Source organism: Heliangelus exortis, chromosome 2 (assembly GCF_036169615.1).
Source record: "Heliangelus exortis chromosome 2, bHelExo1.hap1, whole genome shotgun sequence".
NCBI lineage: Eukaryota > Metazoa > Chordata > Aves > Apodiformes > Trochilidae > Heliangelus > Heliangelus exortis.
In genome coordinates this window covers 127,338,778-127,354,540 of record NC_092423.1, presented here as the reverse complement: position 1 = coordinate 127,354,540, position 15,763 = coordinate 127,338,778, and the positions used below count along the sequence as shown (strand labels likewise).

Sequence of the window (15,763 nt, the reverse complement as noted above, 5' to 3'; positions counted from 1 at the left end):
AACAAACAAACAAACAAAACAGAAAACAAACAAACAAAAAACCAACAAAAAAACCCAAAGTGAATCAAAAGAATTGCAATACAAATATTCTTTCTGCATGTCAAATTACAGAATCAGCTTTGATCCAAATATTTTACCTACCATAAAGGCTCAGGATGTATTTTGTAAATCACATTAAGCTTAAGGCAGATGATTTGGTATTCACTCTTTTACAGATTGCTACAAAAATATTAAATTAATGATGTGGAAAACAGTGATTCTCCAGTACACTCCAGTAGAAAATGTAACCAAAGTGGACATTAGTAATACATACTCAAATAATTACTGGAAAGAAAGTCTTTTCTATCCTATGTCTTTAAAAATAAGAAAAACTAGAGTGGCCAACAGCTTTTTTGTTTTCTGCCCTTGATGAAATTCATCATTTGCTCTTACTTTTTCACTGTGCAAGATAAGCAAGAATATAGTTAACACAGGCATAAAATTCAACATTTAGATTAATTTTCTATGTTGACTGAAATTCATCTGCAACAATTAGAGAAATTAATTACACTGCTATTAATGAAAAGCAGTTTGCTTGGCTTGCTCATGCTATTCTGTTCCACCTACCCATATGTATAATTCCTGTACTGTGAAGTACCTATGCACTATATCCTTGAAAACATTTTATGTTTTTTCTTAGCCTATATGGAAATTAATTTTATCCAAGTTTTAATGCCCCTACTTAGTGCCAACCAGCTTAAAAGAAGTGGTAGCAATATTTTTTTTGGAACTTTTGCATAATAGTTTGCATTGCAACAAGTAATGGAACAGATTTATCTTCTGTCTTTCAGAAATGAAGCTTAAGATCAAAGGGAATGTTTAATATCTATATATAACATTACATTTCATATTTAATAGAATAATATGTCTTAATAAACTCAAATATCTAAAATAGGCATAAATATCTCATTACTTGCATATATTTCTTACCTAATATTTCATTATTGAGGCATTTACATTTTCCTTCTGAAGTCAGACCTTTAGGGCAAGCAATACAATTCCAGCCATCTCGAGTAACTCCGCTCTAAAATAAAATGTAAAACTTCTATAATTTAGAAAAACATAGACATCACCAAGCATCTGTGAAGAATGCCTGATCCAGATGCTGTTCAATAGAAAATGTGTTCAGATCCAGTAACATCCATACATTCAAAGGCTTTTAAAGATAAAAAAGGCTAGATGATAAGGCACAATAATTCCTATGCAGATATAGACTAAAAAAAAGCATTCTGAAGTTTTTCTGAGCCTACTAGCTACATCCTTTAGTGAAGATAACAGCTGATTAAAAGTGTAAGGTTTAAAAAAATAGAGAGTCAATAAGCACAAGGCATAAATAGACATAATTGTATATAAATATACAGAGGTAACTGTAAAAGAAGGAGTATGAAGTAATCAGCTTACATAACTGCATGGAACTTGGCATGTACCCAAACTGTTCACATCCACACTGATTTTATGCTAGGAGCAAGGTGCACTACAGATCAAAACCACTGAGGAAATGAAGATAAATGCTTGTCCTCAGGTAATGCATTTGTTATTCCCTTCTCCACCATCATAATTTTATCTGTGCATAAGCTTTGCCACAGGATCAAAGACAAGTGCCACCATTACAGGAAGGAGAAAGAAACAGCAGAATGTTCAAAACACCAACAAATATTTGAGAATGTCTTTGTCCTACATTGCAAGAAGCTGGAGAGAGGAGTAAGGCTGCTTACATTCCTCATTATTTCTCTATTTACTATAGTGGGAAAAAGCTGGTTAAGCCTGGTGCTTCTGACTCAGTGCTGTGAAAATGACTCAAAACTAAACTTTAATTTTCAATAAAGGTAGAAAGAATTGACCAAACAACAAAGATACACATAATTCAAGTAACATACTAGCAGAAGTGTATTTTGAAGTAAAGAGATAAAGTATCAGGGGCTATACAATAATAGGATTTATATAAATAATCAAAATCTATGAACTCAAAAGCATCTTTGACATTCTATGAAACAGTGGTCTCCAGGCAAGAATAACATCAGATGATGCAGAGAAGAAAAGCAATAGAAGGAAATGAAACATTTAAAATAGTCTTTGTGGGGTCAAATTTATAACGAAAAAATGCCTGCAAAAATAGAAATAAAAGATTCTAAAGAGAAAAAAATTACTAATTATAAGCTTGGTCTGAAAAATTTCCAAGCAAAGACTGTCATATATAATAATAATTATAAATTAATGAAAAGTAACTTGCATTCAGAAGGCAATCTAAAGCTAAAAAAGTAGCAGTATTATGGCAAAGTATGAAAAGTTCAATAATTACCATATTTTCTGGGCATTTTTCACAAATAATGGCGGACCCACCATTACTAGAAACCATCCTGTACCCTGGCTGACATATGCATGAACTGCCTGGAAGAAAAAGATGAAATACACTTTTATTCTATATAAAACTGATTTTTTTTTTCACAGAATAATGTGAATACTGAGTGATTAGTTCCTCCACACTGCCATTCTTATCCCATCCTCTCTACACCACCAGCACTGTATATTTGTATACAGTTTTGAACAGGAAATCAGTACTAAAAGCAAAATATATTTTATGCAAAGGTTTTTTCAAAACATAACTGTCATTTGTAAAGCTGTTTTAAAGTCAGAGCATTAAAAACTGTGCACTAGGATGATGCTTTATACTGAATGGCTTTCAGTGAATACCAGAACACACTTAACATTGGGTATGAAAAGAAAGCAAACACGACTTCCATGGCACTTCATAGTGGACACCTGCTAATGCTCAACATTTTTTTCAGAAATGTTTTCGGTCTCACTACCATGGACCTCTATCTGTATTTTTAAACACACGCTACAAACTAAAATTGATTCTATGTACATTAGAAAGAATTTCTTTACTGAGAGGGTGATCAAGCACTGGAATGGGCTGCCCCGGGAAGTGGTGGATTCTCCATCCCTGGAGATATTTAAAAAGAGACTGGATGTGGCACTCAGTGCCATGGTCTGGTAACTGCAGCAGTAGTGGATCAAGGGTTGGACTTGATGATCTCTGAGGTCCCTTTCAACCCAGCCAATTCGATGATTCTATGATTCTACTAATAAATTGTATTTATTTCAATTTAAGCTTATTGAATATGCATGTAAAATTATGTAAAATTCTCTGAAAATTTTTGTAACTGTAAAGTACCTCATAATGAGATCAATTTACATAAGCATCACTCAAATTATAAATGATTCATTCTTAACTACAAAGAAGAAAAAGCCCAATAGGACCAAATAAGATCAAATAAGAGAAATGAGTTGTGCCATTCACTGATGGCTGCATTTTTAGACCTGTTGCTTGAAAGCAGAATCCAGTGACAAGCCAGTGGCATAGGCAGAGTGGCCCAGTCCTAAGTGGAATTCAGACAAGATACAAACAGGAGACTGAGTGACAGTGACTGCCATCACCCCTGTCAGCTCTCTTGGAAAAAAAATAAAACTTTGCCCCCCGATGGAATTTATCTCTCCTTGAAGCCCTTGCATTACAGAGAGTCGAGCCTAAAAGGGGGTTACAGTGCCATTCACATTGTCAGGGATCTGAAAACTATTACAGTGCATTTTTTCTGCAAATAAAGTAAAACAAAGGCTTTTGTTTTACTGTTTGGTCTGGGGGCATATTTCTAATTGGTTTCTACAGTGGTTGATATTCGGAGGCAGGGTGGGCATTGGTCAGCCTATGGGAGGTGTCTGTCTTCACAAAGACATAAAAAAATGCAAAAAATTTGCATTTTTCTGCAAATTTGCAGTATTTCTGCAAATAAAATCCACTCTTTTCAGATGGTGGAAGAAGTGACCAGCTTTTTCACAGTTGTGAAGAGAGCCACCCAGATCACTGCATCCGAGTGAGGTACCAGTTCTAAAGCAAATTGGGTCCTCGTCTCAAATTTCTTTCCGTACACACAACACTGAACTCCCATTTCTTTGGACTGTCTGTTTATAAAAGATGGAAACTGGGAGGTGTGGGGAGAAGTGGACCCTTTCCTCATGCCAGACTAGCATTAAGTCAAAAAAGGCAGGGTCCACAGGACTCATTCCCATTAGCTCTACAGTACTTTAATATTCCAATAATGATGGCTCATAAATACCAGCTCCTGAAAATGGACTTCAGTCTTCAGAAGCACCTCTGACCAGCCAGGGTGTTAGCACTCCCAAGAGTGGTGTTTCTGGTGCAAGACAGATGTCCTACTATTCTTGGCTGAACAGTGCAGTCAAACACCATGGCAGGAGGAGAGGTGAGAGGTCTTTAAGCAAATTCATCTGCAGAGCTGTAAGGATACTTGAGTCCTGCTTTCACCTGTGTGCTGCATGCCCACCTCTAAAGCTTTGTGCTTAAGTGCTGCCAGTGGAATGTTTGAATGTTTTGGTTTTTTCCTTGAGGATGGGAATGCTTGAAGCCAAGTGCCCCTCTGGATCCTGAGACAGCTCTCTTTCTTGGGAAGAAACCTCCTTGCTTAGCCAAGTGGAGCACCACCACAGCCTGTATCTAAAGCACTTCAGGGGCTTAGAGCAGATGCTGGGTGATAATTTTGGGCTCACCTAAATGAATGATAAAAGGAAACCAGCAAACTTTCAATATGTAGTCCCAGAGACTACAGCCCATCTTGAGTTCCCACCTACTCCTAGACAGAAACGGCAGCTGGCATCAGCTATTCAACCAATCCAATTTACTTTCAATCACACCATTACTACAACTTCCCTTCTCCATCTGTGTAAACATGAACTACCATCTGTATTTTTCATTTAGGACTGCCAAGGTGTGTTGTACATACTCCCCAGTCCCAGGTGTGCCTTGGGATTTGGATGTGCACAGCCTGACGATCCGAGGTATCTCACATCCCAGACACTTCCCGTCCCAGACATTCCAGGTTTGCCAAGGAGTTTCAAGTTATGGAAGTGTTCAAGAACAGAAATTCGGGACCTTAGAAAATGATACTGTGAACACCTATAATTATACAAATGCCTGAGGAAAGATTTTTTTTTAACAAAAAAAAAAAGGTCCACGGACTTTTCTCAGGGGTTTATCTCGGACACAGTTGCGCTGTGGCCACCGATGCCTTTGTGGGAACCTGGCCCTTTCCAATGCCTCTTCAGACATGCCCCCGAGGACTGCTGTTTGACCATCAAACCCTGAGCCCAAGCTCTGCATCCGCCGCTGCCGGCGTCGGATTTCAGCGCTGAACTGCCTGAGCCCCGCCTCCCCCCCGTACGGCTGGGCCGGGTCGCTCACCGCCGGCGCTCTGTCGCTGGTGATCCCCGCAGGGCCCGCAGGCCAGGCGGGAGATATCGAAGTATCGGTCGTGGCCGCAGTCGGCGGGTCGCTGCAGGGGGAGGGAGAAGCCGCCGCGGGCGGGGGGCAGCGGCGCCATCGCCGCCATGGCCAGGAGCAGCGCGGCGGCCGCCTCGCGCCCCGACGTCGCCATGGCTACCCGCGGCTCCTACGGCGCGCCCTGATTGGCCACCTGCAGCCCCTACGGCAAGCGCGAGGAGCCCGCCGCAGCAGGCGAAGCGTTCGAGGGTCGGCACCGTCCCGGTCCGGAGGAGGGTTTGGGGTACCAAGTGCAGAGGCGCGGGGAACCGGGGGAACCCAGCGGGACGGGGGGCAGCAGGAGACGAAATTCAAGTTCTGGGGTTTTTTCTTGGCTTGTTTCGGAAGATGGAGTTGGATGAGATTAGCGGGAAGAAACAACGAAGAGAACCCGAGGTCTGGTTCGCACCTTTTGGTACCCATCATCTTTACAAGTTACACAGCGTGTAATGGAAACGTAGTCTATGCTTGCCGTTTCCCTCGGAAGAAAACCAGCAACAACGGCAAACACAAAAGCGGCGCAGAGGAACAGGGGTGCAGTTACCTGCTCCTTCACCCGCCACAACGCTCTCAAACATGAACAACATTGGGCAGGGCGCTTTGTGACCCGAACTCTCATGATTCCTCCCCGCACTTTTCCTGGGTGCGAACTGCCTGTCATGACTCTCTGTATTAGCACTGCTCGGAAGCTTGGATGCTTATCCCAGGAAATGCTTTGTACCGTGCCAGAGCACCGCCAAACGCCACAGGGCAGCGCCACCCTTCCGAGCCGAACCGAACCCGGGACCGCGCATGCGCAGGGGCGGGAGCGCGGGTTGCGAAGCGGCCTCCTGCGGCGCGGAGCGCTCGGAGCATGCGCACAGGGAGGTACCAGGCGCCGCGCGGCGGGGTGCGAGGGGGCCGGAAGGACTCGTGCGGGTCCGACCGTAGGGGCGGAGGGGAGAGGGTCGCGCAGGCGCAGTGCGGGCTCTCCGCGGGCTGCCGTGGGGTTGGGGGGGAGCGGCGGAGGACGCCATCTTGGTGGTGCTGTGCGGGAGCTGCGGGGAGCGGGGCTCGGCGCCGAGCCGGTCCTAGTGTCGTGTCCGGTGGGTGGATAACGTGAGGGAGAGCGCGGCGCTTCTCGGGGCGCTGCGTGTAACCAGGGGCGCGGGGGCTCAATCCGTGAGCCGCTTCTCAGCAGCTCAACCTTCGCGGAACCGCTGCGCGGCTGTTCCCCAGGGCTGCGGCCTCCCCGTGCCGCCTCGCTGCCCGTCACCCTTCCCTCTCCGGTGCCTGCCTTCAGCCCTGTCCCGGTGCCGTGGGGAGCCTGCCCTTCTCCGCGGGGTCGGATAACAAGCGGCTTGCGGGGTGGCCTCCCTCTCACCCCGTCCCCCCCCTCACCGTTTCCCATCCCGCTACCCGCGGCCCTGGGCTTCGGCCCCTTCAGGGCTTATGCCGCGCCGTCTGTGGTCGGAGCGGTGTAAGAGCCGATGCGGGCCCGCCCTCGAGCAGGGCTGCGGGCCCCTCGCTGGCTTTCTCCATCCGGCTGCGCTTGGAAGCGGCGCCGTGCTCCAGCGAGCCGAGCGGCGGGCCCGGCTGCGGAGCTCAAACGCGATGTAGCAATTCCTTCAGCAATGTAGAAATTGTCATTGCCAAAAGCTCCCTTCGGTTTTTAAAAAGGTTGGACTAAGAAACCGCCCTCTCATCCACCAGTTATGTTCAGAAGGGCTGAGTTTCATCGCTGGGGCATTTCTGTTTGTTTTCTTTCTAAGTTGCATGCGTGCTGCATGCAGAGTGGAAATCTCAACGTTGTGGTAAAAAATATTTGTGTAGTGAAGGCTTAGTTTCCCTACAATGTTGGCGAGTTGTTTGGTTTTGGGATTTTTGTTAGTGAAGTTTTAGTGGTATTTGGAATTTTCTGAGGTTGTGGAAGTATAGGTATAACACTTATTTCTTAAATCAGTGTGCATGCTTCTGTGGTTTTAAATTAGTGGCATGAAGTTGCCACTCTGTTATCTTTATCGTTGTGCTCTGAAGTCTGCTCAGTTAATGAATTGGTCTTGGGTTTGTGTGACACTTTCATACCAAAGTCAGTCGTCTTAGTCATTCACTTTAAATTCTCTGATGGCTCGTCTACACTTTCTGCCAAGGCTGGATTGTCAGTAAAAGTTTATTGTTTGAGCTGGCATTACTGTTGGTGGACTTCCTAAATGCCACATTATGATCTGGAGTCACAGTGTTTGGTTTTCACCACTGAAAGCTCTATGTTGTATCCGTGGTACATCGTGGAGAACTTGCAGTTTATCACTGAAGAAATAACGAGGAGATATGTTCTGAAAGCTCTTTAAAAATTGGGATAAGAATACAGAGTTGTGAAATTCAGAAATACTACAGATTAAATACATCATGAAGTAGTAGAGCAGCAGATAAGATTTTTCAAGACGTGAAGGTTCTATGAGAAAATTCTGCCTGTGAATTCTCCTTGTTTTTTGGCATTGCTATCACATCTGTTGAGAAGATAAAGTGTACTGGGTCTGGCTGGGATGGAGATAATGTTCTTCACAGTAGCCGGTAAGGTTCTGTGTTTCGGATTTGTGGTTGAAAGAGTTTTGAGGACACATCGGTGTTTTGACTATGGCTGGACAGCGCTTGCACGGTGCCAAGGCTTTATCCTTTTTTCTCCCATTCTGCCACCCCGGTGAGCGTGCTGGGAGTAGGAAAGAAGCTGGGAAGGGAACACAGCCAGGACAGCTGACCTAAACTGACCAAAGGGATGTTTCATGCAATGTAACGTCATCATGCTCTGCAACAAAAACTGAGGCTGAGGAAGAAGGAGGCTTTTGTTTTACTGTTTGGTCTGGGGGCATATTTCTAATTGGTTTCTACAGTGGTTGATGTTCGGAGGCAGGGTGGACATTGGTCAGCCTATGGGAGGTGTCTGTCTTCACAAGTTTTCTTGACTGTTATTTTTTCTCCATCCTGTGTGTGGAAAAGAGGAGTGAACAATCAGCTGTGTGGTTATTAGGCTGCTGGCAGGGGTCAGTCCAACACAAAAATCAGAGAACTGATGATCTTTAGTGAAGTTAATAGGCAGTTGTTTTCAGTTTGTTGTGCTGATTGTAGAAGTAATGTAGAATCCACTGGTTACAGAATTTGGGCTTTGCTCTTGTTTTGTGAAGCTCAGGTGGAGTGATAGTTGCTCTTATAAGTAGAAAACCTGGTGTCAGGATTGTGGTTCTTGTCGTTTTTTATTGAGCAAAGGGTTTGTACAAGGGATATTCTCAAACAGTTGTCACTGGAGCATTGGGCTCTTGGTTTTTTGAAGGGATGTAGTAATTTGCTGCAGGAGCTGGTGTTGTGATAGTACTGTGCTATGTATTGTGTGATGTTAGATAATGTTGAAAGTCAGGATATGTTTAAGTCAGTGTGTGTTTGAGAGGCAGGAAACATAAAGGGAATATACTGAAGTTTGCTTTGTAAATTAAGTACATTCTCAAGTTTCCTTGTTTGATATTTTTGCTGTATCATTTGTCTTCACTGTGTATGTTAAGTGCAGTGCTTGACTGGTGAGTAGCACAGTCTTGTGAACTTTGAAAGTGGGTGGATTTCAGAAGAATGGACACATCCTTTCATCTTGAGATGGAGTTACGCATCTTTCAAGGACTCAAAAAGAACTGAATTGAGATTTTTCCCCTTAATACACTGTCAGTCTGTTTCATTTCAACGGTTCACTGTGGCACAGTTGGTGACTGAGTAATCTCATCGAGTTTTCATCATTCCCAGAAGTCAACTTAAATTTTGAATTTCTTTTGCATCTAAAATGGAAACATCAGGATGCAGTGTGTAGCATCTTGGAACACGGAAGGAAGTCTTCAGAGTATTCCAGATTGTGGGATTACATGCTTACAAGCATTACATGCTTGGCTTTAATATTAGCCTCTGCTATGGATGAGCTGCAGCAGTATGTAAAGCCAAGTACAGATATCAGCCATTAATTATGTTTCGTTTTCTTTCCACAGTTAATTTGATTTTACAGACTTTATCAGGTCTTCAAAGCAGAAACAGGTAAGCTGCCAAAAGCTTAACACTTCTGAGTATTGTGACAAGATCATACACAGCCTTTTTTTCTCACAGACAGCTGGGAACTAGGATTTGCTCTCTTGAGTGCATGTGGCTGCTGCAGTTAGTAGTACTCTGAGTACATGAGAAACTGATCACTAGGTAGAACAACTCGTTGGCATCACTGTTGGTGAATTACTTCATTTTCCAGTGACGTAGTTATCTTTTTTCCTTCCTCCTTTTATCATCCAGTATTTTCTGAGTTACTGTTACAAGGGTCCTGCTGAAAAGTAAACAGGGTTATGGTTTTTTTTGTTGTTCCTTAGAACTGGGTAGAGGTCTTTGGCATACAGTAACTGCTGTGAAATACTTGAGGTGTTCTTTAGGTATCATGGATGGTGAGAAGTGACTTAGGTGGATTTTGTTGCCCTTAGGATAGGGAGGATTGATAGACTTGTGCATGTGTGCTGGTGGAGTAGCTAACTGTTCTGACCCATTAACTTCCAGAGAATCTTGTTTTAATCTTGTTCTAGTGAACTTGTGGGTTTTTTTGATACTTTCCCTCTTGATTGAGACAAGGACAGTCATTAAAAAGGTTCTAGCTTCTTAAGTGTTAAGTTACTGTAATAGCTGAGTACTAAAGACGTGCTATCATGTGTACCTTTTTGTCTGCAGGTGATTTTTGCTGTGGGTTGAGCTCAGCATGGCTGTAGTCATCCGTTTACAGGGGCTTCCTGTTGTTGCGGGTCCTGCAGATATTCGTCGTTTCTTCTTGGGATTGAATATTCCTGATGGAGGTGTGCATATTATTGGAGGAGAGATGGGGGAGGCTTTTATTATATTTGCAACAGATGAAGATGCACGGCGTGCCATGAGCTGTTCAGGAGGGTTTATCAAGGACTCGCGCATAGATCTCTTTCTCAGCAGCAAGGCTGAAATGCAGAGTACCATAGAAATGAGCCGTAAACGGTTTGACCGCTCTAGAAGAACAGGTACTAATGGTTCTGGTGCCTCGGGTGCTGGAGACATTCCACATTTAGTCACACCTTTTCCAAAAGGGATGAGCAAAGCTGGTTACGGTCCACCAAATCACCCGGAGGCTGCTTTCCATACCAATGGCACAAGACACAGTGATTTAGGTATGCCTAAGTCAAGCTATCAGTCAAGAAGGGATTCTGTTCCGTTTAACCCAGATGATCTTTACTTATTTCTCCGGGGTATACCTTACTCTGCAACAGAAGATGAAGTACGTGCTTTCCTTGCTGGGATAGACGTGGATGGAGTGATTCTGATAAAGCATCGCAATGGTTTAAACAATGGTAATTGCTTGGTAAAATTTGCTACGCCTGCTGATGCCTTAGAGGGACTTAAACGTCATAGGCAGTACATGGGTCAGAGATTTATAGAAATAAGCCCATCTACAGAGGAACGGTGGATTGAGTATGGTGGGAGAGTAGACATGCCAGATGAAATGGATCACTTTTTGTGTGAAGATCACTCTCCCAGAAGCCCAGGCTACATGCACTTAAGGAAGCATTCTCATTCAAGATCACCAAGGAGACAAAGAACACGTTCTCGCTCACCTCCCAGCCAGGAATATTACATACACTTAAGGAATTTATCTATTAATTTGGAGAAGAGAGATTTGAAAGCTTTTTTTCCTGGTCTGGATATATGCAGCAAACAAATCAAGCTTCTAACAGATAAGCATCAGAGGAGGACTAGAGATGCTTTTGTGATGTTAAGGAGTGAGAGAGATTATCAGGCTGCTTTGGAATGTCATAGAAAGGTTCTTCTCAATCGTTCTGTTTACATTTTTCCAATTTCAAAAAAGTCAATGTTGAAAATAATTGATTCTTGTGAGAGGAAGAGATCACAGGACAGAGAACATCTGGGACAGGCCTTATCAGAAAAAAGTTATCGGGAAGGTCATTCTGGTCCTAAGACGTGTGTTTATGTAAGGAATTTGCCATTTGATGTGTCAAAACTTGAAGTGCAAAAGTTCTTTGCAAGATTTGATGTTGATGAAGATGACATTTACTTGCTCTATGATGACAAAGGAGTTGGGCTGGGAGAAGCACTAGTGAAGTTTAAGTCTGAAGAACAAGCCATGAAGGCAGAAAATCTGAATCGTCGAAGGTTCTTGGGGACGGAGGTATTAGTAAGACTTATATCAGAAGAGCAGATGGAGAAGTTTGGTGTAACTGTGCCATTGTCTGCACCAACTGAAATGCAGGGTCATTCACATCCATATGACAGAGGTGAGCTTTCCCGCCCAGTTGGTTCACCATCCGGGCCACCACAGGGGCCACCCATGCATTCCTTTGGTCCCCCTGGGAACTTCAGGCATCCTTCTGAATTTAGGCACCCCCCTGAGGACTTCATGTGCCCTCCTAAGGATTTTAGAGGTCCTCCACCCCTCATGGATTTTGGTGGTGAGAGTGAACATTTTGGCAGAATGGAATTCGGGAATAATAAAATGGGGAATTTTCCTGAAGGAAGATTTATGCCGGATCCAAATTTCAGTGGTGGTTCTGATCATGTGGTTCCTATTCGATTGAAAAATTTACCTTTTAAAGCTACTCCTAATGAGATTCTGGATTTTTTCTATGGCTACAAAGTCATACCAGAGTCAGTTTCTGTACAGTATAATGAGCATGGATTACCTTCGGGTGATGCCATTGTTGCTATGACAAACTATGAGGAAGCTATGGCTGCTATTAATGAACTGAATGATAGACCAATTGGTTCACGGAAAGTTAAGTTGAGCTTGCTGTAAAGGAGGAAAAGGTGCTCTAGAATGAAACATTCTAGATTGGACAGTATTGACAGTAATTTCCACTTTTTTAATTACTGGAAGATTCAGAAGAAACTGTTTCTATCACCGGTTGTAAATAATAATTAGTTCAGTTGTTTAGCTCTTGGTTGAAATACCTGTATGGTTAAGATAAGAGAACTGTATTGTGCCTACTTCTTGTGGCAAACAAGAGCCCAGAAGTTCTGGAGGACACTGAATGTCTAATACCAAGGTATAATGACATGGAGTTCTAATGCTTTGGGTTTCTTTTTTAGTTTGCTGTAATTCCGTGTCCCGTGAGTTTGCATCAAATAACAATATAAGTGTTGGTTGATTTACCACACGAACGGTTCAAACAGAACAATTTCAGTGCTACCTGCATTAGTAAATAGCACTTCTTACTGAGGCTAGCTTAATAAAATTTAATATTTTTTTTATTTTTTATTTGTGTGAACTGTTCAGGTTTTCCTTGGTTTCATATGGTTGCAGACATTCCTGTTTAAAGCTAAAAGAGCTTGCTGTTCACATTAGCTAGCTTTGCAATTTTTTAAAAATAAAAACTAAATTGACATTAAATGTGTGTGTTACATTTAAAAGTTACCTAGTTAAATGATCGCAACTACTATATTCAGCAAACATGGGTCTTGGTGAGAAGGATGTAGTTAGAGAATGGTTTGGAGTGGAAGGGACCTTAAAGACCATCTAGTTCCAACCCCAAAGCCCCATCCAACCTTGCCTTCAGCACTTCAGGGATGGGGCATCCCTAACTTCTCTGGGCAACCTGTTCCGGTGTCTTTCCACCCTCACAGTAAAGACTATTTTCCTAATACCCAATCCTGACTGCTTCCTCCAGAAATGGTGGACTGTTAGAGTTAAGTTTGCAACACTGCAAAATCACCTGGATAGACTTTCTTTTATCACTGTAGTACCTTGAGGCAGAAAATGACCCTTCAAATTAGATCAAGAATTCTGACCAGCCTGAGCTTTCAGAGTAGTCTTAATCTCCATGTGCTTGTAATATGAATATTAACTTGCTAATGGCATCTGGGTGCATTCCAGGTAAATCTAATTAGTTGCAACTAACATCTGTTGCTGCCAGCCAACTGTTACTTTCTTATGTAAGAAAATAAATACTTATGTTAGTATTTAGAATGCTTTGGTTGGTTTGATAGTAGCATATTTAAACTCTAGGAAGAAATTAAAACTATCCTGTTTGAAGAAAAACTGCATCTTCAACGTTCAGGTTTAGTAGGAAATTTCGGTTATGTGGATAAGGAGTTGGTACCGTTGTTGATACTGCATATCTACAAGATAATACTCATAAATTTCATGAAGTTTTAGTCCCCCTCTGAAGACGACAAAGTTGCAATTTGGTGATGAAAACTGTTTTTAACCTTTACTCAGGCAATTCAAAACATCCTAGATTCACAGAGTTGAGGTTGGAAGGGATATGGAGGTCTTTACTCCAACCTCCTTATCAAGACAGCATCAACTAGAACAGGTTATTCTGGGCCTTGTCCCTTGTATTTTGAATAGCTTTATGGATAGAAAACACAGCTGCCTCACTGGTGATCAAACCTTACTTTTTTTTTTTAGATAAAGTCATCAGCTAAACTTCCATGTGAATTTTGAGTAAAAACAAACAAAATCAAGACTGTTTGTTCTACAATTTTTAAAATGCTAATGTAGCTTTATTTCTTCTGCATATTACCTCTGTTTCAAGTGCTAGGAAAAAAGGATTTTGAATGAGAATCATTATGTCTTTATATGTACATTCCTCTGACCAAAGAAAATTAAATGTGGACAAATTTTCAAATTCCAACACATAATTTTTTTTGCTGTCTGGTAGGAATTACCTTCAGAAGTATACCATTCTGAATCCTCCCCTGAATTTAAATGCAATTAAAAATAAACCCCCACAATTCGGTGCTTTTATTCCATAGCTGCTTTAAAAGATCAAGGAGCCAGAAGACTGCAGGGAAAATAAAGATTTGTTATGAGAATCTTCATAATAAAATTGTCTGACCTAACCATGTTGTTTAAAAATTTGTGATTATTTTTGCAAGCTAAACTCCATGCAACCAATTTTTGTCTCTTTTCAGCTGTGTTGTAAATGCAAGTGCAACCAACTTCCTCAGATCATCTGAGGCAATTTCTTGGTTTTAAAGTTCTATCACACAACAGGATTTCAGACACTGAAAAGAAATTGGGAACCTTTTTTCCATGATTCTAGAGTAGTGTTGGTACACACACAGATTCTCGCAATGAAAAAGATGTTTTGGAAACTGGAGAGATAGGGGAGTTTTGTACTTTTTTTGCCAGTTGTGAGGTTATATTTTAGAAAAAACATGAGCTGTTCTTAATAAAGTCTGAGTAATTGCTGATAAAATACCATTTATTTTTAGCATGGTAAACTCTCCCCCCTTAAGAAATTGTAAAGCTTAAAATGGTAGAGGTGATAATTAAGTAATTGCAAATATATTTTGTTTGCCCTATAGCTAATTAGCCTTTAATTTGAAATCAGATTAGCATTTATGACTAGTGTAGTTTAATTAGAAATGTGTGATCTACAGGCCGTAAAAGGTTTTTTTTTAAAGCTTTATAAAGACACAAGCTGTACTTACTCTGCATATTACAAGTATGCAGAGGTGATCTGAAGCAGAGGGAGATTGGGAAGGGTTGCCAGTACATCAGTTAAATAATGCTAAAAGGACAGTTAATCGAGTCTCAGTTGATAGCTGTACCTTGCTAATATGTTTTGGTGGTGTTTTGCCCTCCCCCCCAAACAGGGAACGTGTTTGTGTACACACAGGCATCATATTCTGATTCTGCCTGAAGAGATGGTACAAGGTGCATGGTATGGTGACAGCACTTTTTGATAATAAGGGTCTTACAACTTCATCTGTTCAATGGTTTGGAGGAACTATACTTTCAGCAGAAAGGACACATCACTGAGAGTCTCTAATTAATTACATGACAAATTTATGCTCTTCCTTTCTAGTACCATCCATATAGTGGAACAACAAAGGAGATGCTGCAGTTTGTGGTGTTGATGCAGAATATAGTTTCCTTAGTTATACTTACTCTGAGGTCCCTTTTACTATCATTGCCCAAAAAGGTGTGCTTTAAGGGAGAACAATCTCTGTCATCAGAATTCTGTTAATAGTGGGAATGTACAGAAGCAGCTTGAGGGAAGCCATAACATGACAATCTGATGAGTACAAAGCAATCCTTGGTCCCAAAGGGATGGGCCATCATGTTCAATGGAGTGGGAAAATACTCAGCAAGAATGGCTACAAGCCTGCATCATCTACACATCAGTGGTCAAAAATGGGGAACAAATGGAGTACTGTCAGCCTTGCAGTCAGCACTTAATGCCATGAGAAAAATTTTCCAAGAAGTATCTTTAGGTAATTTTTGATTCTGTTGTAAGTTCTAGATTCTAAATTCTTCTGGCTTTAAAATCCAGTATTGACTTAGTCATCTATAGTTTTGAGGTCTCACAATTTCTGTGTAACATACAAACTGAAGACATGATATACACAGAACAAAGT

The 15,763-nt window shown here is 41.8% G+C and overlaps 2 protein-coding genes across 8 annotated transcripts in view; one reads left to right on the top strand and one right to left on the bottom strand.

The window, feature by feature from the left end:
• TMEM67 (transmembrane protein 67) overlaps nucleotides 1-6,132 on the bottom strand; it is a 33,492-nt gene extending 27,360 nt beyond the window's left edge. Inside the window, exons 1-3 of one of the 5 annotated variants that reach the window (XM_071737942.1) lie at nucleotides 5,919-6,132; nucleotides 2,339-2,427; nucleotides 970-1,063 (exon numbers count right to left, since the gene is read on the bottom strand). In XM_071737942.1, the coding sequence (XP_071594043.1) occupies nucleotides 970-1,063; nucleotides 2,339-2,427; nucleotides 5,919-5,961 (226 nt within the window). In that variant the 5' untranslated portion in view covers nucleotides 5,962-6,132. Of the gene's footprint in view, nucleotides 1-969; nucleotides 1,064-2,338; nucleotides 2,428-5,296; nucleotides 5,565-5,918 lie in introns of those variants that run through there. The other 4 variants (XM_071737941.1, XM_071737943.1, XM_071737939.1 and 1 more) reach the window with 4 other exon arrangements.
• A 20-nt stretch (nucleotides 6,133-6,152) lies between these two features.
• On the top strand, nucleotides 6,153-14,239 carry RBM12B (RNA binding motif protein 12B). 3 transcript variants are annotated; one of them, XM_071737946.1, is made up of 3 exons: nucleotides 6,153-6,241; nucleotides 9,373-9,418; nucleotides 10,088-14,239. In XM_071737946.1, exon 3 carries the CDS (start codon nucleotides 10,116-10,118, stop codon nucleotides 12,189-12,191), a length of 2,076 nt encoding a protein of 691 aa, XP_071594047.1. In that variant the 5' UTR covers nucleotides 6,153-6,241; nucleotides 9,373-9,418; nucleotides 10,088-10,115; the 3' UTR covers nucleotides 12,192-14,239. The 3 variants fall into 3 exon arrangements, with proteins under 3 accessions (XP_071594047.1, XP_071594046.1, XP_071594045.1); XM_071737945.1 differs by lacking the exon at nucleotides 6,153-6,241 and adding an exon at nucleotides 6,272-6,459; XM_071737944.1 differs by lacking the exon at nucleotides 6,153-6,241 and having other exon boundaries at nucleotides 6,272-9,418.
• Nucleotides 14,240-15,763: the final 1,524 nt, after the last annotated feature.